Below are 27,113 nucleotides of genomic sequence, written 5' to 3'. Positions count from 1 at the left end.
GAGGCCAGAAAGAGAAGGATGAGCAAGCAGAGCCCATCACAAATAACATTCTAATACCATGACAAATATTCCAAATGTTCATGGGAATATTACTAGTCTAGTAAAAAATTTGCCTTTTGCATTTAGCTTTTTCTCATTTATTATTACCCATAACTGATTACTGTTTAAATCTTATTTTATAAATATGGTTATTCACTCTGTTGTTTTTTCTTAATTTAAGGTGGTTTGTTGGAAGTGTTCTGATTATAAAGCTCAACTTGAGTATGATGGTGGTAAATTAAGCAAAGTCTGTAAAGACTGTTATCAAATAATAAGTGGATTCACAGACAGTGAAGAAAAGAAAAGGAAAGGAATTTTAGAGGTATGAAATATTAAATACTGGATATCTTTCAGATTTTTTTCTTTTCTTTTTTTTATTTTTTATACTATAAATAGAATTTCCTTTTAACTCTGAAAAATACAAGTAATATATTTTGTTATTTCTCTTAGTATAACAATTTGGACCATGACAAGCAAGATTTATACTTTTGTTCTGTTGCTAACTCTTGGGATCATGCTTAGTTGTATAGAAAGAAGAGGGGCAGTGCTTGATTAGCCAACAAGCATTTGAGAGTAAATCTAGTCCTTCCTTGGTTCCTGGGGGATTGGTTCCAGGCCCCTCCACAGACACTAAAATCCATGGATGCTCAAATCTCTTATATCCATTCAGTGGTGTGGTACAGCCAGCCCTTCGTATCCTTAGGGTCTGTATCCACAGATATAGAGGGCTGATTGTGTATTGATTTTGTGAAGGTGTAATCAAATATTAGAGTATTAATTGTACCTCTTTTAATGCTCAACTTATTACAATATATCTGTATATTTTTAAGAAGAAAGTGTCTCTCAGTTTCATCATATTGGCTTTGAAAACTACTGTATGATATAAAAATTTAGATTAAAATCTTATTGCCTGAAAAACTCTTCCAGCTTATTGCATTAAAAGCATCATTTAATGGCCAGTGACAGAAATCTGAGAACTATATTGAAATATGAAATGTCTTACAACTGAGTTTGATTTAATGTTTTACATAAATTCAGACCTCCCAAACTTAGGATCTATAATGCAACTAATATCTGAAATGAATTTTATACCCAAATATATTAACAACATAAGTAATAAGTTATATAATAAGGCTCTTGGTGACAGAAAGTTCAAGATAGCCTGGAAATCTGTGAAGAATAGGCTCGTGATCAAAATTCTTATGTATCTAAAGTTATAGAACATTTACAATTCATTGATTCTAAGAATCACTTAGTATTTATTAGACATCTATTCTGTATAAACATACAAAAGTCATTTCTGTTAACTGAAGAAGGATCATAAACATTAAAGTCCACTTGAGGTTAAAGTGTGAAGAAAGCTGAGCGCCGAAGAATTGATGCTTTTGAACTGTGGGGTTGGAGAAGACTCTTGAGAGTCCCTTGGACTGCAAGGAGATCCAACCACTCCATTCTACAGGAGATCAGCCCTGAGTGTTCTTTGGAAGGAATGATGCTAAAGCTGAAACTCCAGTACTTTAGCCACCTCATCCGAAGAGTTGACTCATTGGAAGAGTCTCTGATGCTGGGAGGAATTGGGGGCAGGAGGACAAGGGGACGACAGAGGATGAGATGGCTGGATGGCATCACCGACTCAATGTACGTGAATTTGAGTGAACTCCGGGAGTTGGTGATGGACAGGGAGGCCTGGCGTGCTGCGATTCATGGGGTCGCAAAGAGTTGGACATGACTGAGCGACTGAACTGAACTGAACTGAACTGAGGTTAAAGTACGGTCCCACAAGCTATAACTCTGTGTTCTTCTAGGATATAGATGTTGCTTGTATGGCAAACCAGAGTGGACTTTCTCTGACAGGGCATGGTGGAAAGATGTACTTCAGTAGATCCTAGAAACAAAAGTCATAATTTAGTATAAAATTTTTGCAATATGGTAATACAAAGTATGGAATGCCTTGGGGTCAGGGAAAATAGGTAACATTTCATTTGAGTCCAGAGTTAGTGTTCCTTGTTTTCAGATTGATTTTAAATGTTCATCTGTTTAGCTATATTTTTGTAAAATACACAATTATGTACTCAGGTATCGTCACAAGTCAGATTGCTGTAAAAGTTTCTAAATGCTTATTCTTGCTTTTTGTGCTTATCTCTAACTGGTAGCAAAACAGTTTGCACACCAGCACTGCTCAGTGGATGACACTGGATTTGAGAGATACAAAATAGATGCAGGGATTTTCCTAGCAGTCTAGTAGTTAAGACACTGCATTTCCACCGCAGCGAACACAGGTTCAATACCTGGTCAGGGAACTAAGATCCTGCATGCCTCAAATAGAAAGAAAAGAAAAAGGCAGAGAACAGATGCAAACCATTGACCATTTTTTTTAGTGTGGCCAAAAAATAGAAAAGAAAAAACAGAAAATAGATGCAAACTAATTGCTTTCCGTAATATATGTAATAAAAACCATCATTAGTCAAAAGATTTTGTTCCCTTTTTAACCAGTTATTTATGTGTTAGGAGCCAAAGCAGAAAACTGTACATGGCTCTACCAAGAGTTAATGTAATTTTAATAACTTTGAAATTATCTCAGGTAAAGGGCAGAGATTGCTGGTAATCATTTGCCTTTTTGCTATTGTATTCTTAAATAGTGACGCTGACAGAGCATTGTGGCTAAGAGTTCAAGCTCTGGATCCAGACTCAAATCCTAGTACACCATTTCCTAAATCTTAGGAAAGGTAGTTCATCTCTAAACCTCATGATAATGAAAGCAATACCTTTTCGGTGTTGGTGTTAATTTTACATGAATTGATACAAGTAGTAAGCTAAGAAAAGTGCCTTCATAGTAAGTAGTCAATAAATGTTTCAGTTCAGTTCAGTTGCTCAGTCGTGTCCGACTCTTTGCGACCCCATGAATCGCAGCACGCCAGGCCTCCCTGTCCATCACCAACTCCCGGAGTTCACCCAGACTCACGTCCATCTAAGTCAGTGATGCCATCCAGCCATCTCATCCTCTGTCGTCCCCTTCTCCTCCTGCGCCCAATCCCTCCCAGCATCAGAGTCTTTTCCAATGAGTCAGCTCTTCACATGAGGTGGCCAAAGTACTGGAGTTTCAGCTTTAGCATCGTTCCTTCCAAAGAAATCCCAGGGCTGATCTCCTTCAGAATGGACTGGTTAGATCTCCTTGCAGTCCAAGGGACCCTCAAGAGTCTTTAACACCACAGTTCAAAAGCATCAATTCCTTGGCACTCAGCTTTCTTCACAGTCCAACTCTCACATCCATACATGACCACTGGAAAAACCATAGCCTTGACTAGATGGACCTTTGTTGACAAAGCTATGTCTCTACTTTTGAATATGCTATCTAGGTTGGTCATAACTTTCCTTCCAAGGAGTAAGTGTCTTTTGATTTCATCGCTGCAGTCACCATCTGCAGTGATTTTGGAGCCCCCCAAAATAAAGTCTGACACTGTTTCCACTGTTTGCCCATCTGTTTCCCATGAAGTGATGGGACTAGATGCCATGATCTTCGTTTTCTGAATGTTGAGCTTTAAGCCAACTTTTTCACTCTCCACTTTCACTTTCATCAAGAGGCTTTTGAGTTCCTCTTCATTTTCTGCCACAAGGGTGGTGTCATCTGCATATCTGAGGTTATTGATATTTCTCCTGGCAATCTTGATTCCAGCTTGTGTTTCTTCCAGTCCAACGTTTCTCATGATGTACTCTGCATATAAGTTAAATAAGCAGGGTGACAAGATGCAGCCTTGACATACTCCTTTTCCTATTTGGAACCAGTCTGTTGTTCCATGTCCAGTTCTAACTGTTGCTTCCTGACCTGCATACAGATTTCTCAAGAGGCAGGTCAGGTGGTCTGGTAATTCAAGGTCTGCTAATATAATTAAAATTGACTTAATTCATCATAGATCTAGATGCATATTTAAATAACTATTGCAGATGAACCTTCTTTGGGGCAATCCCAGGAGGCATTTTATGTAAATATATTATAATGTATCAATATTCCCTTCAGTTGAATTACCTCGCTATCTGGGTTTATTTTGTGTTCATTTCTCTGTCTCACTATTTCTTTGCATTATATTTTCTAGATTGAATCAGCGGAAGTATCTGGAAACAGTGTGGTATGCAGCTTTCTTCAGTATACGGAAAAGTCAAAACCTTGGCAGAAAGCTTGGTGTGTGATCCCCAAACAAGACCCTCTCGTGCTGTACATGTATGGTGCCCCCCAGGTATCTAAACTATATCTTTCTGAAGGGACAGAGGGAGGCAGGTGGACATTGAACTTAAAATTTTTCCATTACTTCTCTATAAAATAAAAGAATTCATACAGTTTCACTATTTTTCATTATAATTGAAAAATATAAGTAATTGTAATTCAGATTTATTTAGACTGATTCCTTCTATATCTGCTTAGCTGCTCAGTCATATCCAACTCTTTGTGACCCCATGGACTGTAGCCCACCAGGCTCTTCTGTTCATGGGATTCTCCATGAAAAAACATTGGAATGGGTAGCCATTTCCTTCTCCAAGGGAGAGGGGATCTTCCAGACCCAGGGATCGAACCCAGGTCTCCTGCACTGCAGGCAGATTCTTTACTGTCTAAGCCACCAGGGAAGCCTGATTTCCTTCTATAGCCAAAAATGTTTTCTCCCTATGGATCATTTGCCCCCTTCTGTCAATCCTATTCAGTGGGTTTGAGAAAATATGGGTTGAATTAGTGAAGAGCATGGGAAGAAGAGGTTGAATCAGAGGGAAAGGCAAGCAGCCTTTTTAATGATAGGAAATATCAATAAGCCTTTTTTTCAACCCCTGAAAGGATAGATACCTGAAAAAGAAAGCAGTGTGAGAAGAAGGTGACTTTAAATCAACCTTGGATTACCATTATCCAGTAATAATTTGGGGGGACCTTGTGTGAATGTCTCTAAAATAAGAATTTGGGAACAACAGGCATACAGCAGGCATTAATGGATTGTATTGTGCTTAAAAACCAACAACACATAAATCAATTGTGCACTCACTTAGAAACATGAAAATTTTAATGTACCTGTTGTATTTTAGCCTATATCTACTTTAAGGGCTAGTGAAACTTTATTTTCAAAATAGACTAAAAATGCCAAGATGTGTACATGTATTTTTTACAGCATCGAATAAATTTCAGATGTATAGCACAGCTATTCAGAAATCGCTGTGTGTGTGTGAAAGTGAAAGTCCCTCAGTCGTGTCCAACTCTTTGAAACCCCATGTAGCCTGCCTGGCTCCTCTGTCCTTGGACTTCTCCAGACAAGAATACTGGTAGCTGTACCCTTCTCCAGGGGATCTTCCCAACCCAGGGATTGAACCCAGGTCTCCCGCATTGCAGGCAGATTCTTTACTGTCTGAGCCACCAGGGAAGCCCATATACATATTTTTAAGATTCTTTTCCCTTATAGGTTATTACATAATATTCAGTATAGTTCCCTGTGTTATAAATAGGTCCTTGTTGGTTATCTATTTTATACATATTAGTGTGTGTGTGTGTGTGTGTTAATCCTAGCCTCGTAATTTATCCCTCCTTCCACCCCTCTGTCCCCTTTGGTAACCAAAAAGTCAATTTTTTTTTCTGTGTCTGTGTCTCTTTCTGTTTTGGAAATAAGTTCATTTGTGTCTTTTTTTCCTTTTACAGCCCACACATAAGTGATATCATATAATATTTGCCTTTCCTTTTCTGGTTTACTTCACTTAGTATAATAATTTCTGTGTCCATCCAAGTTGGTGCAGATGGCATTGTTTCATTCTTTTTATGGCTGAGTGATATTCCATTGTGTATGTGTGTGTATAAATATACCACGTCTTGTTTATCCATTCATTTGTGGATGGATATTTAGGTTGCTTCCATGTTTTGACTATTGTAAATAGTGCTGCACTGAACATTGAGGTGCATATGTCTTACTGAGTTATGGTTTTCTCCGGATGTATGCTCAGGAGTGGGATTGCAGAATTATATAGTTGCTTTTCGTTGTTTTCGTTCAGTTTCTAAGTCATGTCTGACTCTTTGCAACCTGCACGAACTGCAACACATCATTTTCTTTGTTTTTAGTTTTTTAAGGAACCTCAACAGTGTTTTCCATAGTGGCTGAACCAAGTTACATTCCCACCAATAGTGTAGGAGGTCTCCCTTTTCTCTACATCCTCTCCAGCATTTATTATTTATAGACTTTTTGATGGTGGCCATTCTGACCAGTGTAAGATGATACCTCACTGTAGTTTTGATTTGCATTTCTCTAATTAGCGATGGTGAGCATCTTTTCATGTACCTTTTGGCTATTTATATGTCTTTGAAGAAATGTCTATTTAGGTCTTCTGCCCATATTTTAATTGGGCTATTTGTTTTTTTATTCTATTTCATTGTTTTTCCTGTCCATAAGTAAATTGATGAATGAATGAATTAAACACCAAATAGAACTGTGTTTGGTAATGAAATCATCATTAACATTTGCTGATTTTGTACAATAAAATTACTGTTCTTTTCTTCTCTTTTACACTGAATAAAGAGCTGAATGGGCTCCCTCACAGGGAAAGGTGTGGGGTCAATGAATTCTGGCTGATTTAGGCATTAGTGCTTATTCATTAATTCACTCAGGTGACATTACCAGTGGCCTCATGAAGAGGCACAGTGCTAAGCAATGATCTCTCCCATCTCCATGGAGAGCTCACATACAAGTCTGTGGAGAGATGGTGGGAAAGGAGCGTTAGAGGGAGCTGGATCACATCTCACCGTGTTTTTCCCTTAGGATGTCAGAGCCCAGGCCACCATTCCACTCCTGGGCTATGTTGTGGACGACATGCCAAGGAGTGCAGACCTGCCACACAGTTTCAAACTGACCCAGTCTAAGTCTGTGCACAGCTTTGCTGCAGACAGTGAGGAACTGAAACAGAAGTGGCTGAAAATCATCCTTTTAGCTGTCACAGGTGAGACGCCAGAATGTCCTAGCCAGCATCCAGACACTTTGGACGATCATCTTGAACCTAAGAGAAAATCAGAATGCCAAGTTCCAAGACCTACCACGGTGTAGGGTGTGTCTCAAGATTTATAGCTCACGATATTCTCAGCTCTCCTTATTCATCTCTTAGCACTTTATGTTGAAAAATTTTACAGGCTCATAAATGCATCTTTTGGGGGACTGTTTTTATGTACTCTTAGTGAAATTAATGTGCACAGCCATTCTACCCATAAAGTTTGAAATAATGTGAAAAGTGGAGCATTTTTCTAATGAGCTATTCCTTGAATATGTACTTTTGTCTTGGAAAAAAGTGGTATAAATTAATTCTATCACTTTAGGCTAGAGAAGTCTTCTTTCATTTAAGAAATCCTTTAATGTCTTCACTTACACACGTAGGCTTTATAACAGTTTGAAAGATATACCTCCGTGTTGCCAAAATAGATCCACAGTAAAAATAAAAAAAGAAAAACAACAATACAGGGACAATTTAGGCTATTGTATTAACTTATTTAAGTTAGTTTATAAAACAAGCTGCATAAATGATGTACATTCTTTTAAAGCAAAAGAAAAAAGACACATTGTTGGTACTCAAGATAATACTTGTGTTTGTAGAAATACTTCTAAGAATAAAATGTCTTAAGTATATAGCAATTATGTACATATAGTATTAAATACAAATATATATATACACACTATCCACAGTTTTCAGGTTAGGTTCATATTTGTCTCTAATTTATTTTTAAATATACAGCATGTTTTATCTTGGAACTGAGCAGTGTTCTAAACTTATGAGATGTTTTTGCTGATTTACATTTAACTGATTAACATCTAAGGGTATTGATATTTTTATAATAAAAAGCTGTAATTTATGTGGCATGGGATATATTAGTGAGTTCCAACAGTATTTTTAAAGTACTATTTTTCTTTGTTCTGTGCCTATTTAAAACAGTGCCTCTCTTTGAAGGTGCTAATAATACCTAGTTAAATATAAGATGAGGGTTTGATTAATGCTTCAGTCTTGATTACTCTGAGATAAAGTGCATTTTGGTCACTGGGATGATCAAGTCATACAGATTATTTTACCTTTTACCATCCTCTAATTGTTGTGGCAGTTAACATCAGCATGTATAAGATTCCTGACCTTACATAGAACTGGGACATACGGCAACTACACTTATTGTTATGTTTTCCTTTCCCTTAAGACTGTTAGTTTTGGTTAAATGAGGACTATATATAGTTAACACTTAAGATAACTGTGTGGGCTTATTCCTTTGTCAGATATGAAAAAAAAATTCACATGTGATAATCTATGATTAAGGGTAAAGGATAGGTAATTAAGACAGTTTATGCTTAACTTTTTAAACCACCTCACTAAAGAATAGTGGGGGAAAATACAATATAGAAAAAATAGTATTTTAATGGCAGGTTTTGGGGAGTACAATATGATTGATGAAAATTTGAGCATTTCCCCCCCCTTTTATCCTCTGGGGAATTTTAATAAACAATTTTAATATTAATAGATTCCTTGTCACAAAGGCCGTTCTTTATTATATCGTAGTTGTGATTAAAATCTCACATTGTTGGATATTTAAGTTAATCCTTTTCTCAAACTTAGATCTCTCTCTTGTTTTACACTTACTCTATCATGTTCCAAACATTGTCATTTTTTAAATTCATCAGTCTGCTAGAAATCCACAAGAGTGATCCTACTAGCCTTTGGGGATTACACCTTTAAAGGTAGATCAGATTCACTCAGAATTGGAGATTGCCACACATTTTCTTCAGGCCGTTTTTTAAAGAAATATATGAAGTATCAGTATCTCTTTTTTTCCCCCACATCCCTAAGGAGAAGCTAAACTAATTATAGTGGGCATGATTAGATTGCCTTCTTCTGAAAAAGGAATACCAGCCATTACCATCAACATTAAGCCAAATACTTGGAGCCAAAAAAATATAAAGGTAGCTTCTTAGGCCCTATTAAATTAAGGACAAATTTAAAATATTTACATTGTTTCTCTTTTCTAGTTGCCAGGCATGGGTGTATTTGTGTATGTGGTGTTTAGGGGTGATTATTGAGAAGGTTATAATATGGCTGTAGGTGATGCTTTCTTTGATTTTCTTAATCTCAAGAAAAGAGAAGCAGTAAAAATGTAGAATGATTATCAGGAGAAGGTGACTTGTAATGAGGACAGAAAAATGGAAATGTAAGGGCCAGTTAGAAGATATACAAGTCAAATTATTTTTAAAAACTATTTTGAAGAACAAGATTACATTTTTCCTACAAATAAGTCCTCCTGGAATGGAAGTAACATGAACAGATTCAAATTTTGGCTTAGTAATAATCAAATGTTATTTAATGTAGATTATTGAAAGAAGACTCATGTAAAGAGAATATTTATTATCATACTCTTAACATTATCTTTAATTTTTTTTCCAAAAAAATAGAAATGTTAGTATCAGAAGAGAATTTCTGCTTATCCAATCACCGTCTTCACATTCCACATGTTCTTTTGTCAGGCACAAAGAGAAGCAATGAAGCAGCTTTGTTTTCACTGATGCTTTTACTTGGAGAAAGGCAAAGGAATACTTTTAGCCATTTAGAAACACTCAACCAAAAGACCTCAAAATGCACCTAATTGATTATAAGAGTAATGTCTTCTGCTTTCTGAGATACCTGAGCTGTCATAATAAATTGAGCCTAGAAAAGCAATTGATTGTTTTACTATTAAAACAACATTCCATAAGGGCCTTATTCTTTATTTTCCTCTAAGTCATCTTTTCTTTAACATGCCCTTCCTTCAGTCTTAAAAAAAATACTTCTTTGATAAAAACTACTATTTATTATAAAACATTCCAGTTTTTTTAATATAAGTTTTGCTTTATTGAAAGTCTACCATTTGGTATATTGAATATTAAATGTAGTGCAGACTTATCTTCAGGTTTTAAGTGGGACCCAAAAATGAAAAATGCCACCACCCACTTTTGTGACAGTGGCATCTATAATGCCATCATGTATGCAAGCAATAAAATTTTACAGGGTAGGATTTTATACTGAAACTTTAATGTGAACATTCCTAGCCACAATGATATAGAGAATTAACTTCTAGGAGTGATACTGTAATTCAAATTGCTCATTTTAAGGAAAAGAAAGTATATGTGGCAGGGTTTGGAGAAGGGATAACATTATTCTTGAGATTCAAGTAACCATCAAAAGCCTTTTTATTTTTGCAAAGGGTCTGGATGGTTAAAAAAAAAAACAAACAAACAGTTAAAGCACATCTGCACAACTTTATCAGGTTACATTTCATTTTCCATGAAGCTTAATGTAGATTGGTATATTTACTGGCTAATGTACACAAATTAAAAAGAAAAAAAAAATCCCAATTTTTAAAACTTATCAAAACTTTTATTGTCTTCTTTGTGGAAACAGGATTTGTCCCCCTCTAAATTCTCATTTTTGGTTATACCCAAAGCCTTAAGTTCTTATTGTGAACTCATTGTCTGTGATAACTGTAATACTGATCTTTCTGAGCTGAGTATATCCTGAGGAAAAGGTAACAATGGGAACAAATAAACTTCTAGGGAACAAAAGGTTTTTGTTGTTATTTTGTTTTTTGTTTTTGCAGGTATTCTTGCTGTATTGCAGAATAGAAAATTTTGTCTACATGACATAATGTTCCTGTTAGAGCCTCTAAGATTAAAAGCACATGGTATATATAAGCTAAAATTAACTCAAAAAGCAAAAATATCTTAATGTCTTCATTCTTAAATTTTATATTCTTTAAGAATATATTAATATGAAATCTGTGACTAATGTGTTCTTATTCTTAGGGCTATATTGAACATCTGTGGTGGATCATGTTACTTTTTCATCCTCATCCAATTTTAGTAGAACCAAATTGCTTTTTATTTTAATACTATTATTTACTATAGAGTCTCCAGATTTAGAAAATGGAGTATGATGTAGAAAGACTACTAGATATACTTTTGAAACCCTTTCTGTGAGTTTATGCATACAGGTATATATGTAAAAGCACTGTTGATTTCAAATTCTGTTTTTCCATAGGAATACAATTTTTATAGAAAATATTCTTTTTAACTTAAATATTTTAACATAAATTATATATATGGATTTTTAGTAAAATCTATTCTTATGTATGCCCTGTAATCATGTTGTCATGAGAAGATAACTTTGCTTTCTTTACTGATACGGCAGAGAAGAATATGATTAGGAATTGAAACAAGCAAGTACGGACAGAAAGGTGGACAGAAAGAGACCCATGGTCTCCAAATCAGAGCAATATATCTAAGATAAATGAAAATTATTTAAACTGCAGGGGGGTATAAACTATAAGATGCAAATCTATGTAATTGCACACTCATAGATCTATTGCACCTGGGCCTTTCACCTTGACCTCTAAATTTATACCACTAGTATCTTGTCATTGGGCTTCCCAGGTGGCTCAGTGGTTAAGAATCCACCTGCTAAGCAGGAGATGTGGATTCAATCCCTGGGTCAGGAAGATCCCCTGGAGAAGGAAATGGCAACCCACTCTAGTATTCTTGCCTGGGAAATCCCATGGACAGAAGAGCCTGATGGACTGTAGCCTATGGTGTTGCAAAGAATCAGACACGACTTAGCAACTAAACAGCAACAATCATATTATTACTTTTTCTTTTAGACTTAAAAAAGAATACTGTTGGACCATTTTCTGCACTGTTTAATGACATAAAAAAAAAAAAATCCCTCTAAAGTCAGTCATGGTCTGTCTTCTACTTTTTGGACTGAACATTTGGCAGGAAACAGTGTGTTTTCTGTCTTTTGAAATAAAATAGCACATGGCTTCTACAAGATAGTTAACTCATTGTGAGTCACTGAGAGCTACATGATGTTTACCCCTTCCTAAAATTCATTATAGATTGAATTAGTGAGATTAGGTAGACTAGTGAGAAATTAAATCAAGAAATATTGTAGCATATTTGAATAAGTGAATACCAAATACATAGAGTGAGATATATATACATTAATATATAAGTTTGGGAAAAGACATAATAGTCTATGGGACCATTATGATAACAGAATTGCATTATATATTACATATTATATGGATGTTGGAATGTATCACTTGGGGAAGGTCTCCATCAGCAATCATATCTGTATATAAAATTTGGGGGATTTTGTTTGTTTTACAAACTAGCATTTCATTTTGTGAGTGACAATTGACTGTTATTTTTGAATAAGTGCTATCTGGGTTTTTGAATTGTTGAATGATCAATTTGAAAAGGTATGTTAGCAAAATTTTAGAGTTAACTCAAATGTGAAAAAGTGTACACAAAAAGTAAGTTTTCTTTTCTAGCTGTATGAATGTAAAATACTTGCAGATAGTGTATATATTGTGTAAATATGTATATTTGGTCAGAGAGCTGGAAACATTGTAAAATTAAGCACTTTAATTCTTATTAAATAAATACTTGTATCTTGTAAATAAATACATCCTTGAATGAATTCTAAAGGCTTAGATGTTATTTGAGCTAGGATTATGCATGTTCAGTACACAATGATTTGGTTGTTAGAAATTTTGGTTGATTCAGAAAAAAGTTACGGCATTAAGGTACTGATGTTCCTTCCGACCTCCAATCCCACCAAACCCTGTGTAAATGTTTCAAGAATAAAGTTTGTGACAGAAGCCAGGATTGCCTGGTTATAGAGATATAGGGGCTTCTCCTATAAGAACTACAAGGCCAGACCTCCAGGAACTGGTAAAGCAGCGCTGCTTTGTTCTCTTTGAAATGACGCTGTACCCCACAGTGCTCCGTCTTGTGAAGCAGAAATAGAAAGGAACCGTGTTTGAGTCTTAGTCCTGCAATTACCTGTTATGTGATCTTAGACAGTTTGCCTGAATCCCAGTAACCAACTCACGTTCATTTCAAGGAATAAGAAACAGACATTCAGTAACTATGAAGCACTATACAAAATAGCATTTCATGGAGCACTTCATTGGGATCATACCTTATTGGCCTTTAATTGAACAAATAAAAGATATCCCTCAAAGGAATCCTAAGTGACTCTCAGTGTTATAAGTAAAATATTTCTAGAAATAATCCTTTTTAGGCATTTATTACCTTTAAGAATTTCTTAAACTAAATGTTGCCCTTGGCCCATTGATATGAATTGTTTGGGTGCATCTTACCCCAGAATAGAAATTATGGTGGAGAGAGCTAGTGTGGCCTGTTTGAGGGCATTTTGAACTTTAATATACATAGGAATCGCCTAAAGATCTTATTCAAATACAGATTCTGATTTAACAGGTCAGTGACAAGGCAGTTCTTGTTAACAAGGTCTCAGGTGATGCTGTTGCTCCTCAAACCAGTCTTGGAGTAACAAGCTTTGTATCATAGACAGCTGGCCAGACATCCCTGGCTCTCACTTACTGGTTGTCACGTTAGGCACAAACTCTTCTTTGAAAAGTTGTGGAACATAAATGAGAGAATACGGTATTATGTTGCCTGGCTCATAGGAGACATTTATTAAATAATTGTTAGTATCATGAATAGAGATCATTAAGGTAACATGGAAGCTTGCTGCCCTGACTATACAGTAGAATCACCTGGAAAGTAGTTAGACCGAGTCATCCTCGGCCTTACCCTCAGGAATTCTATTTGGGGGGTTGGGCTGTGGACATTAGTAGTGTCAAAAATTCCCCAGGTGATCCTGATGAGAAACCTTGAGAAAGTGATTGCACACATTGTTTCACACATTATTCCACATAAGCCTCACACAGCAGTCTTAACATTTTCATATTAAATAAGCAGGAATAGAGAGATTAAGTAATTTGTCACTCCGCTTTAAAAAAAAAAAAATTTGTCTTTGGCTGTGCTAGCTCTTCATTGCTGTGAAGGCTTTTCTCTAGTTTCAGTGAGTGGGGGGTACTCTTCAGTTGCAGTGCCTGGGCTTCTCATTGAAGTAGCTTCTCTCATTGCAGAGCATGGGCTCTAGGGAGTGTGGGCTTCAGTAGTTGTAGTTCCTGAGCTCTAGAGCACAGGCTCAATAGCTGTGGTGCACCAGCTTAACTGTTCCACGACTTGTGGGATCTTCCAGGACCAGGGATCAAACCCATGCCCTCTGCATTGGCAGGTGGATTCTTTACTACTGAGCCACCAGGGAGGGCCCTGTCACTCAGCTCTTGAAGTCGTCTCTTCCTTATCTGGTTTAAACATTCAATCACTATAACCACTCCTTTGCATTCAATTCACTCAACCTCCTCTCTAGCTTTGTCTTACTTGCTTGACAAAACCAAAACCTGGTTGACTCTATTCTGTCTTCTCCATGGCTACAGCCAAGTAGCCAAACAAAATGAACAACTACATTGATTGGTCTCATTTTAAATTAATTACTGGATTACCATTTTGTATCCCCTTTCTCATACCTCCAACACCACCTCCCTCATCCTGCACCCAGTTGATGCAGTTTACTTCTTACTTTACTCAGAAAATTAATTGACAGAGGACTCCTGCAGTTTCCCACAACTGCATCCAGCTGTCTACCAACATAGGTTCTACATACTCTTCTCTTCCTAACCGTCCATATTCCTACTTAAATCTGATTTCTAGTTTACACTGTATCCTGTCCCCACTCACCTTCTCAAGAATGCTGTTCCAACCATTATCTTTTTCTCATACCATATCAACTTTCCTTCTTAACTGAATCTACCAGCAAACATATAGGTTACAGTATTTCCCAACCTAAATAAACCTCTTCACTACACTTCCCCTGCCACCTACCATCCATTTTTCCTTCCTTTTTGGAGCAATAGTTGAGTTGTATATACTTGTTTCCAATTCCTCTCTTCCCATTCTTCCCTGAATATACTCCAATCAGGCTGAAAAATGTATCTCCCTTGATAAAACCTACTTTATCCATAATTTTCTCCATCTCCATTAATTGCAACTCTGGTTTTCAACTTTCTTAAGCCAAAAACTTTCATCTTTGACTCCTCTCTTTCTCAGAATACACATCCAATAATCAGGAATTTATATTAGCTTACCTTTAAAATATTCCAAGAATTTTTCAGATTCTTTTTTACCAATTCCCACTGCTACCATTCTGGCCTAAACCATCATTGTCTCTTGCTACATTATTTCAGTAGCTTTCTAATTAGTCTCAAGTCTTCCAGCTCTCCCTCCACCCCTCCACTATTAAAAAGGCAGCCAGAGGAGTCTATTAAAACACAAATCAAATTACGTGGCTTCTGTACCCCAATCCCTCTAGGGACTCGCATCTCCCTTAGAATAAAAGCCAAAGTCCTTTGGCCTCATAAATTTTTATGTTTCCCCACTGCTGCTGCTGCTGCTGCTAAGTCGCTTCAGTCATGTCCAACTCTGTGCGACCCCAAAGACAGCAGCCGACCAGGCTCCGCCGTCCCTGGGATTCTCCAGGCAAGAACACTGGCGTGGGTTGCCATTTCCTTCTCCAATGCATGAAAGTGAAAAGTGAAAGTGAAGACCGTCAGTTGTGTCCGACTCTTAGCAACCTCATGGACTGCAGTCTATGAGGCTGCTCCTTCCATGGGATTTTCCAGGCAAGAGTACTGGAGTGGGGTGCCATTGCCTTCTTCACTACACCACCCCATACATTTCACTTTTCTTTAAGCAAGCCAAGTACACTTCAGCCTTAGAACATCGACACTGTTCCTTCTTCCCTGCAGTGCTCCTTTCCCAGATGTCTGCATGAGCACCTTTTCCAGTTTAGAGTCTGCTCAGATCTCATCACCACAACCTCAGTTTACTGCCTCCACTACCAACATAACACTCTCATTCCTCAACCTGACCTATTTTTTCCTTATAGCACTTAGCATCTTGTAACAAACTAGATAATTAGCTGTTTGGTTTTTTTGTTTTCTATGTTCTTTATCTACTAGAACATAAGCTCCTTGAAAGTAAGGATTTTTATCTGTTTTAATCACTGATGCCCTCAATCCCCAGTACTAGGAGTTACTTGGCACTTTGTAGGCTTTCAATAAAAACTGGATACAAAAGCTAGGCTATAAAAATTAAAAATGAACAGAAATGTACTTCCAAAGTATCAAATTGTTGTGAACACAAAACTTTGGAACAGGGAATGAGAGGAAAAGAAAGCAACATTTTATATAGTTAAATTGTTTTAGTAACAAAGCCAAATTCCTGATTGTTTAAAACATAGTCAAGGACTTCAAAATATAATAATGAAAATCTTAGTCAGCCTTTGCAGATGGAGTCTTACTATAAAAAAAGTCAGTCTCAGCTTGTTCTCATCACCATCACCGCAACATCTAGTCTATGAGGAAATTAGAGGCAGCTGGTCACTGTTCCAGAAGGAGCCAGAAGTGGTGAAAGATGCATGTCCCAAGGAAGTGAGGCCAGAGAGGACCTGCCAGAGGGTTTGGATAATGAGCTCCTAGTCTGGAGTCAATCTCTTACAGAGGAAATGATCCATGTTTTGTTTTGGTCTTGTATTTATAAATACAGAGCCAGGTTGCTTTGTCTCAATAAAGGAAACTGCTTTTATAGAGTAAGATGTTACCACATAGTCATGGTGTTTTCACAGGAAACCATATTTTTAGATTGCTTACATATATGGTTATCATACACTGAACAAAGGTGATAACTGAAACGAGTGTATTTTTCTATATGGAATCATGTTCAAAGCTGGGAGAAACATGCCACATCCTAAAGATCATCTTGTAGTTTTCCATTAAGATGTGTGTGTCCTTGGGGAGTGGAAAACAGGCAGGCAAAGACTACGGGGAGGCACAGGCTCACAGTTTTAAATAGAAGGGAAGGAAATATAGAGAAATTATTTTCTTAAGTCTTGATGCTTTTCTGAGTATACCGTTTTTGTTGAGTTTTGACTTTGAACTCTATTGATGTTTTATGTACACAAGCACCCATGGTAAAAAATGATGAAAAAACTGAAATGGAACATAAATACCAATGAACATATCAGTGGTCAAAAAAATGCCAAGTGAATAACAACCACTCTACATAAAAATTAGAAGAATTAATGCACATTTTTAAAAAAGGTAAGTATTTATGCATTTTTTGGCTGCAGTGTATTCATCTAGGGTGTTTGTTGCTGCTCACGGACTTTCTTTCTCACAGTTTTACTGTGCAGGCTTCTCACTGCAGTGGATTCTCTTGTTGCAGAGAATGGGCTCTGGAGCACTCAGGCTTCAGTAGTTGCAGCACTCAAGCTCAGTAGCTGTGGTGCATGGGCTGACCTGCCCCGCAGCATGTGGAATCTTCTCAGACCAAAGATCGAACCCATGACCCTGCGTTGGCAGGCGGATTCTCACTGGACCACCAAGGAAATCCCTAATGCACACTTTTGAATGCAGTATGTTGATAATACATGCTTAGACTAAAGGCAAATAGAATCTTACAGAGGTAATGAATTCTAGGTCATTGGTTTGTTTTATCCAGTGGTATGACAACATTTCAAAAGTCTATGAATTCTAGAGCTGAGCAAATTAGCATGTTGAATATAATGGGAGCCAAATTTCTCACTGACAAGAGAAGGCAGTTACAATATGGGAAAGGGGGAATGTGATAAATTTTGTGTTGTTGGACTAGAATTCCAGGTATCAATACTGCTACTGCTGCTAAGTCACTTCAGTCGTGTCTGACTCTGTGCGACCCCATAGACGGCAGCCCACCAGGCTCCCCCGTCCCTGGGATTCTCCAGGCAAGAACACTGGAGTGGGTTGCCATTTCCTTCTCCAATGCATGAAAGTGAAAAGTGAAAGGGAAGCTGCTCAGTCGTGTCCAACTCCCAGCGACCCCATGGACTGCAGCCTTCCAGGCTCCTCCATCCATGGGATTTTCCAGGCAAGAGTACTGGAGTGGGATGCCATTGCCTTCTCTGACAGGTATCAATATAAACACATAATTTTATAGTTATTTAGCTAACTGGGTATAGATATAATACATATATAGATGTGTGTACATATGTATATTTGTGTGTGCACTCATGCTGAGAGGGTCAAGAAGCAATAATACCCCAGTAGCAATGTGTACACCTATGTTGGTTTCTAAATACCATTTCCACTAAAGGAACCAGAGCTGCTTGAAAAACTGGCTGATTCTAGGGGTATAGCAGAGAAAATTCAAGATAAGCCTAGAATATCATACTGTGACAAAAAGTGAAGGGGTTTCCCTGGTAGCTCAACTGGTAAAGAATCCGCCTGCAATGCAGGCGACCCTGATTCAGTTCCTGGGTCAGGAAGATCGGCTGGAGAAGGGATATGCACTCCTGTATTCTTGGGCTTCCCTGGTGGCTCAGTCAGCTACAGTCCATGGAGTCGCAAAGAGTCAGACATGACTGAGTGACTCTCTCACTCAAAAAAAGTGAAAAAGTACTCAAAGAATAATGTGAACATGTCAAAAGACCCAGAAGTTAGCTTGAAGAGGCTCCAAATAGCAAAATCTAGGACAGTTGAACATAAATATTGAGTGTTTCCTGTATGCTAGTTGTTTATTGTATCAATATTTGAAGTCTAGGATTACTTTGAATATGCTGACAGTTGGTTTCCTTTTAAATTTCTCTTAGCATACAAATAACTCTCCTTATATTTTGTCATGCCTCTAAATCAGAAAGTATTTTCTTTGTAAACAAAATACTCTGAATATTTTAAAATATATTAGTCATATTGTCACAAAAGGTATATATGTCAATATTCACAAGGTAAATTTCTGACACTTGTCATCTATGATTCAACCTAATATAAGATTTATAAAATGAAGTAAAAACAGAAGCATCCTCTTTTAACCAAAGTGGAAACATGAACAAATAAGTATCTAAAATGTTATAAAATTACACATTGTTTCAAATAAGGGACTATGTTCCTGGTTGTTTAATATTTAGTAATATTAGTTTATTTAAGGAATCCAAGAAAGGCTAATGGAATTTGAGTAGGAAAAAATTGTGTCAGAATAAAGGAGATAGCAAGCTGAGAATATCTCTGACTTTTCCAAGTTCCAGAGCTCCTTCATGAATTTGGTGTTCTTATAGAGGTATAAATGGCTGCATCATTTATTTTAAAAATCCTAAATATCACAGAGGACCTGAGTTTCAGAAAACAGTAGAAAAAGTGCAGTAGAACAAGTTATACATTTCAGGATTCAGAACCCAAGGCAAGGAAACTATGAAACCATATGAGCAGAAAATCAAGCTGCCAAAGCAAAGTCCGATGAAGTTGAAAAATGGTGAAATGCTGGGCCCTTTTTTTCTTAACTCTCCTTCCCTGTATTTTCCAGTTTTTCTAAAGTCTAAATATAGAAGTTATGAAAAGTGTCATTTTTAAGGAACTACCAACATTCACCAAAGAATGTGCTACCAGCCCACCTACCATCATTTACCAATAGTGGTGGCAACAGGGCAGACTCAAACTTCCTCTCACCCACAGGGCATTATCTGGGGGTTAAACTGGGCTCCACCCAGAAGAGAGGCTCCCCAGCCCCTGCACTTTGCATTAGTTTGTCACCTGAGCTCCAATTATATGACGTATGCTGCAGATCTTAGTATTCAGAAGATTCCTTGGTCAACATAACCAGCATATAACAAGGGAAATTTCTTCCAACTTCTGCCAATAATCTGCCTTTTATGGCCCTGAAGGAGGCCAAGGATGAGGGTCCAATGGGATACTGCTGGTGCTGCTGCTGCTAAGTCGCTTCAGTCGTGTCCTACTCTGTGCAACCCCATAGACCTACCAGGCTCCCCTGTCCCTGGGATTCTCCAGGCAAGAACACTGGAGTGGGTTGCCATTTCCTTCTCCAATGCATGAAAGTGAAAAGTGAAAGTGAAGTCGCTCAGTCGTGTCCAACTCTTCTCGACCCCATGGACTGCAGCCCACCAGGCTCCTCCATCCATGGGATTTTCCAGGCAAGAATACTGGAGTGGGGTGCCATTGCCTTCTCCGCCAATGGGATACACAGGTTCCCAAATGCAGTAATAATTTGGTACCTCTTAAAATTAGTGTTCAGTTGTGTCTGACTCTTTGCAACCCTGTAGACTGTAGCCCATCAGGCTCCTCTGTCTATGGGTTTCTCCAGGCAAGAATACTGGAGTGGGTAGCCATTCCCTTTTCCAGGGGGTCTTCCTGACCCAGGGATCAAACCTGGGTCTCCCACATCACTGGCAGCTGAGCCACCAGGGAATCCCCAAAACTATTGCTACTGAAATACTTGTTTAATATTTATTCAGAAAAGGAATAGCCAAGTATTAAGACTTGGGGGAAGCTCTTCTATTGTATTCTCAGTTCTTCAGTTTGGGCAAGAGAGTTGTATACACTTACTATTCACAAAGTAAAAAGATGAAATCATCCGGACCCAGTTTCACTAAAAAGCGGCTTAGAGACCACTGCTCAAGTGTGCCCCTGGGGGATTCAAGTACGACAAGTGATTTTAACTGCCTTCTGTTTGTAAGAAGAATTTTCGTAAATACGACTTTCTCCATATCACTATTTTCTACCGCGACAGTGCTCACTACAATGGCAGCCCCTACAGTGGCGCATGGACAGCTCCCCTGCCGGTCCACCCCTTAACCCAGCTCTGCTGGGAAGAGCAGGTGACGGTGCAGCTTCCTTGTGGTTCTCCCAGTCACCTTTGTCCCCTCAACCCTGTCCCCTTATTCTCCTTCCCTTAAAAATAACAGAATAATTTCTCAAATATGTCTACACTGAGTCCAAGGGATAGACTATCACAGCTCAGTCTTATCCCAAATTATGGGTGTCTTTTCATGAAATAGGGATCTACTGTTTGTAGTCTTAGATTTTATTAGTTTCATTTAACATCATATTCTAAGCACTTTATCTTTAAAAAGTTTTTAATAGTTATGGTCAACATTTGAGGGCTTACTACACACTATTCTAGGATCTTTACATGGATTATTTCATTTATTCTCCCCCACAAATTTATTTATAAAATCTACCCTGATTTTCCCATTTTGAAAATTTCCCATTTTGCACCAGTTTATTTTTTAATGCTCCCAAATACTTATAATTTGTTTTTCCCATTTTTTCCGGTTTCTCATTGTTTTGAATTTACTTTTGATATCCCATATTTTTTCTTTTATTTTCTTCTTTTGGTATCCTGTATTTAATAAAAGTCACTTTTCCCTCTCAGTTTCTAGTTTATTATTATAAAAGGTTGTTTACATTTATCTCTAACAGGTTTTTAAAATCTCAGTGGTTTTATCTATTGTTCTTTTCTTCTACTTTTATTGAGAGATAATTGACATGCAGCACTGTATAAGTTTAAGGTGTACAGAATAATGATTTAACTCACGTGAGTCAGGAACTAATTACCACAATAAGTTTACTGATCAGATCAGATCAGATCAGTCGCTCAGTCGTGTCCGACTCTTTGTGACCCCATGAATTACAGCACGCCAGGCCTCCCTGTCCATCACCAACTCCCTGAGTTCACTCAGACTCATGTCCATCGAGTCAGTGATGCCATCCAGCCATCTCATCCTCTGTCATCCCCTTCTCCTCCTGCCCCCAATCCCTCCCAGCATCTGAGTCTTTTCCAATGAGTCAACTCTTCGCATGAGGTGGCCAAAGTACTGGAGTTTCAGCTTTAGCATCATTCCTTCCAAAGAAATCCCAGGGCTGATCTCCTTCAGAATGGACTGGTTGGATCTCCTTGCAGTCCAAGGGACTCTCAAGAGTCTTCTCCAACACCACAGTTCCAAAGCATCAATTCTTCGGTGCTCAGCCTTCTTCACAGTCCAACTCTCACATCCACACATGACCATACAGGAAAAACCATAGCCTTGACTAGACAGACCTTTGTTGGCAAAGTAATGTCTCTGCTTTTGAATATGCTATCTAGGTTGGTCATAACTTTCCTTCCAAGGAGTAAGCGTCTTTTAATTTCATGGCTGCAGTCACCGTCTGCAGTGATTTTGGAGCCCAGAAAAATAAAGTCTGACACTGTTTCCACTGTTTCCCCATCTATTTCCCATGAAGTGATGGGACCAGATGCCATGATCTTAGGTTTCTGAATGTTGAGCTTTAAGCCAACTTTTTCACTCTCCACTTTAACTTATATGCAGAGTACATCATGAGAAACGCTGGACTGGAAGTTTACTGAACATCATCTCAAAATTAAAGAAGTATAAAACCATTTTTTTCTTGCAGTGAGAAATCTGAAGATTTACTCTCTTAACAGCTTTCATATATGACATAGAGCAGTGTTACTTATATTGTATGTTACATCCCTAGTACTTATTTATCTTGCAATTGAAAGTTTGTACATTTTTACTACCTTCCTTTGATTCCCCTTCTCCCCAACCCCACTTCAGTTCAGTTCAGTCGCTCCAGTCGTATCCAACTCTTTGCGACCCCATGAACTGCAGCACAGCAGGCTTCCCTGTCCATCACCAACCCCCAGAGTTTACCCAAACTCACGTCCATTAAGTCAGTGAAGCCATCCGACCCTCTCATCCTCTGTCATCCCCTTCTCCTCCTGCCTTCAATCTTTCCCAGCATCCGGGTCTTTTCAGGTGAGTCAGCTATTCGCATGAGGTGGCCAAAGTATTGGAGTTTCAACATCAGTCCTACCAATGAACACCCAGGACTGATCTCCTTTAGGATGGACTGGTTGGATCTCCTTGCAGTCCAAGGAACTCTCAAGAGTCTTCTCCAACCCCACAGTTCAAAAGCATCAATTCTTCTGAGCTCAGCTTTCTTTATAGTCCAACTCTCACATCCATACATGACTACTGGAAAACCCATAGCTTTGATGAGACAGACGTTTGTTGACAACCACAAATCTGATCTCTTTCTGTAAGTTTGTTTCTTTGTATTTGAAATATAATTGAAGTACAAAACTATGTTAGCTCCTGGTACAATGCATGTGAAAGTGAAGTGAAGTCGCTCAGTCGTGTCCGGCTCTTTGCGATCCCATGGACTGTAGTCTACCAGGCTTCTCTGTCCATGGAATTTTCCAGGCAAGAGTACTGGAGTGGGTTGCCATTTCCTTCTCCAGGGGATCTTCCTGACACAGGGATCAAACCCAGGTCTCCTGCATTGCAGGCAGACGCTTTACCCTCTGAGCCACCAGGGAAGCATAATGATTCAATATTTCTATATATTTCAAATGATCATCATGATAAGTCTAGTTGCAATTGTTACCATAGAAAGATACTGTTAATTCATAATTATTGGCTATATTCCCCACATTGTATAATTAATACCTATGACTCATTTATTTTGTAACTGAAAGTTTGTACCTCTTAATCTCCCTCACCTACTTCTTTCTTCCCTCAACCCCTCCCTTCTGGCAACCATCTGTTTAGTCCCTGTATCTATGACTATTTCTGTTTAGTTATGTTTATTCATTTGTATTTTTTTTAGATTCCACATGTAAGTGAAATCATCAGCTTTAGTATCATTCCTTCCAAAGAACACCCAGGGCTGATCTCCTTTAGAATAGACTGGTTGGATCTCCTTCCTGTTCAAGGGACTCTCAAGAGTCTTCTCCAACACCACAGTTCTAAAGCATCAATTCTTTGGCGCTCAGCTTTCTTCACAGTCCAACTCTCACATCCACAGATGACCACAGGAAAAACCATAGCCTTGACTAGATGGACCTTTGTTGGCAAAGTAATGTCTCTGCTTTTGAATATGCTATCTAGGTTGGTCATAACTTTCCTTCCAAGGAGTAAGCGTCTTTTAATTTCATGGCTGCAGTCACCATCTGCAGTGATTTTGGAGCCCCAAAAAGTCTGACACTGTTTCCACTGTTTCCCCATCTATTTCCCATGAAGTGATGGGACCCGATGCCATGATCTTTGGAAGGAATGATGCTAAAGCTGAAACTCCAGTACTTTGGCCACCTCAAGTGAAGAGTTGACTCATTGGAAAAGATTCGGATGCTGGGAGGGATTGGGGGCAGGAGGAAAAGGGGATGACAGAGGATGAAATGGCTGGATGGCATCACCAACTCGACTGACGTGAGTTTGAGTGAACTCCAGGAGTTGGTGATGGACAGGGAGGCCTGGCGTGCTGCCATTCATGGGGTTGCAAAGAGTCGGACATGACTGAGGGACTGAACTGAACTGAACTGATACAGTTTGTATTTGTATTCCTCTTTCTGTGTCTGACTTACTTCACTTAGCATATTACCCTCTGCAGCACCAGGAAAGCCTGGCGTCTTGCAGTCCCTGAGGTCGCAAAGAGTTGGACATAACTGGGAAACTGAACAACAACATTACCCTCTAGGTCCTTCCATGCTGTTGAAAATGGCAAAATTTTACAGTAAGTCCCCTAGATATGAACGTTCAAGTTGAAAACTTTGAAAGATGTGAATGTGCATTCCATCAGGGTCAGGTGTGAGTGAAATTGCAGCTGGCGCTTTGTCTCCTGTTGCTGACGATCCTTCTGTTCTATCATCTCCCACCTTCTCTCCCTCCTCCGGTCAGCAGCACTTCTTGCCTGTTCATTCAACGCTAGCCCCTGGATGACAGCTGTTGTGCTGTACTCCTGTACTTTTCAAGGTACTGTACTGTAAGCTTAGAAATGTTTTCTATACTTTTCTCGTCTGTTTTTATGTATTATTTGTGTGAAAAGCATTATAAAGCTATTACAGTACAATACCATATAGCAGATTGTGTTAGTTGGGTATCTAGGCTACTTTGTCGGACTTAACAAATTGGACTCACTAATGTGCTCTCAGAATAGAACTAATTCATATGTAAGGGCTTGCTATATTCTTTTTTATGACTAATATTCTATTATCTTTATAACCACTTTATATCTTCTTTACCCACTCATCTATCAGTGGGCACTTAGGCGCCTTCCATATTCTATCGTAAATAATACTGCAATGAACATAAAAATGCCTATGTTTTCAAATTAGTGTTTTCATCATTTTTCACTAGTTCAAATAATGCTTCAAGGCACGTCTCTAACTTGTTATTGAGAGTTACTCCTCAATAGGTTAGATATCATAGAAAACTTCTTAGGTGGTTCCACTGGAAGAAGAGACTGAGAGTAAGTAACACCTTACACTAACTGTGCATTGGAGTTGAAAACATGCATACCTATGCCACGCCTTGCTGCAATTTTGACCTGCCTGGGGCTATATGCTGGCAGATGGATAAAGATGTGTCATTTTCTCCCAGTGATTCTGATTCTTCCCATACATCCTGTACCTACCCACCCTACTTTTATGAACCACTGTAACACTCAAAACTGAGGGAATAACGTTCGTCTTCAGTGTTGCACTCAGGCCGGATACCACAAGCCCTGTCAAGAGGAGACCTCGGTCTCTGGCCTGTTGCCTTGACCTCATGCTCTCCTGCTCTCCTCCCAGCTGCCCAGGACTTCACTGAGGGTCTCTGAGGTAAGTCTCAGCCTGTCCTAGGGTGACTAGAATGAAAACAGAAATAGCTATCCAGGAAGAGAGAAGAGAATTAAGATAGCCATAAAAAGCCTTTCTAAAGGAGCTAAATATTTGTAAAGGAAAAAGGAAACTGGGGGATGACCAGGGTATATTCCTATTCCTTGCCTCCACGTACTCCAGAACAGTGGTTCTCAACCTGGTTTTCTATCTCCTTTCTCCTCCATCCCCAGGAACATTTGGCAGAGTCTGGAGACATTTTTGGCTGTCACAGCTGGGAGGGACATTGTGCTACTGGCATATACCATGGAGTCCAGGGCTGCCGCTCTATATCCTACAGTGTACAAGACAGTGCCCCACAGCAAAGAGTTCTTCAAACCGCGATGTCAGTGGTGCCAAAGTTGGAGCCCTACAACCCTTTCCTACAGCCCTCTTTTTTCTTTTGTTCCCCTGTGCAATGCTCTACTTCTCTCAGATTCAAATGGAAAGATGACTGCATCTAACCAGAATAAGCCTGGGCCTCAAGCAATTTCCCTATGTTCTCAGTCTGTAGTTGGTGATTCTTTAGCAATAAGTTTTGTTGAGTTAAGTGACTCCTTATCTCATTTATGAGATCTGGGAACCCATGGAGAGATAAGAATAGTCTAAACACCTGGGTTGGGACATGATCTGTGTTCTCCAGAGTTTGAGAATTACTGTCCTTAAATGGCCTTGGACTGTGATTGCAAAGCTTTTTTTCTCTCAGAAACTGTCTCTCTAGTTTAACATCTTCTTAGGATATTTCTCAGTGTTGCCTTTCCTCTGGACTATGATTCAGAGTCTCCAGTAACCACTGCCCATCCCCACAATATGCCATTATGATTCATATTTCTATTGAACTTGTAAATTCAACAAAGAACTAGAACTTGTGTTAATTGTTATTTAACAAATTAATTTGATGAAAATATATATACTTTGAAGAAAGAAGTCCTCTATGGGTTTGTTTTGCTTAAATGATTAATGTTCTGATCTGAATATGCTTTATCACTATTTATTACACAGTGTTACATTTCTTGTGAGTTGTAGGGTAAAACTAGCCCATAGAAAGGACTTTAAAATTAACAGTGGAAAAAAAAAATAAAATTAACAGTGAAAAAAAGGAGCAGAGATTCTGACTTTAAAATTCTATCTTCAACACTCCTGCACTAGTTTAAATACACCTCATCTATGCAGTGAAGAATTGGAAAGGAAAAAGAGAAGTTAACTGACGAGGAAAGCAGCTGATGTGTGTTTCCACGCAAAGACCTGGACACTGTGCTAAGTGCTTGTATTTACCATTTTTTGGAGATGATACTAAGCTTCTGTTTCATCCTAACAATCCAGTAAGGCGGGATGAGGAAACTAAGACTCAGAAACTTCAAGACAGCTCCTCAGAGACATATATCTAAGGAATGGCAGGAGCAGGTTTTAAGCCCATATCAAGGGCCTCACTTGACACTAATGGGTACTGTTATTACTAAGCACATTTTAGGAAAAAGATACCCTAGTAAGAGCTTCATATACATTATTTAGTTTTAAACCTCACAACTATTTTTTGTGTACTTTATAGAGAGTAAACTGAGGATCCGAAGCTTACCTCACTCATCCTGGGTTCAGTTCAGTTCAGTCCAGTCGCTCAGTCATGTCCGACTCTTTGCAACCCCATGAATGGCAGCACACCAGGCCTCCCTG

General features: G+C 38.5%; 1 protein-coding gene across 9 annotated transcripts in view; it reads left to right on the top strand.

Annotated features, from left to right (window-relative positions):
* FGD4 (FYVE, RhoGEF and PH domain containing 4) overlaps window positions 1-26,272 on the top strand; it is a 244,327-nt gene extending 218,055 nt beyond the window's left edge. For 5 of the 9 annotated variants that reach the window (XM_061417422.1, XM_061417427.1, XM_061417426.1 and 2 more), the window contains 4 exons: window positions 221-361; window positions 4,131-4,271; window positions 6,813-6,990; window positions 9,468-12,528. In XM_061417422.1, the coding sequence (XP_061273406.1) occupies window positions 221-361; window positions 4,131-4,271; window positions 6,813-6,990; window positions 9,468-9,658 (651 nt within the window). In that variant the 3' untranslated portion in view covers window positions 9,659-12,528. Of the gene's footprint in view, window positions 1-220; window positions 362-4,130; window positions 4,272-6,812; window positions 12,529-25,280; window positions 25,407-25,636 lie in introns of those variants that run through there. The other 4 variants (XM_061417428.1, XM_061417430.1, XM_061417429.1 and 1 more) reach the window with 2 other exon arrangements.
* Window positions 26,273-27,113: the final 841 nt, after the last annotated feature.

This window comes from Bos javanicus, chromosome 5 (genome assembly GCF_032452875.1).
Source record: "Bos javanicus breed banteng chromosome 5, ARS-OSU_banteng_1.0, whole genome shotgun sequence".
Lineage (NCBI taxonomy): Eukaryota > Metazoa > Chordata > Mammalia > Artiodactyla > Bovidae > Bos > Bos javanicus.
The sequence above is the reverse complement of the archived record's forward strand: the minus strand, read 5'-3'. Positions and strand labels throughout refer to the sequence as shown.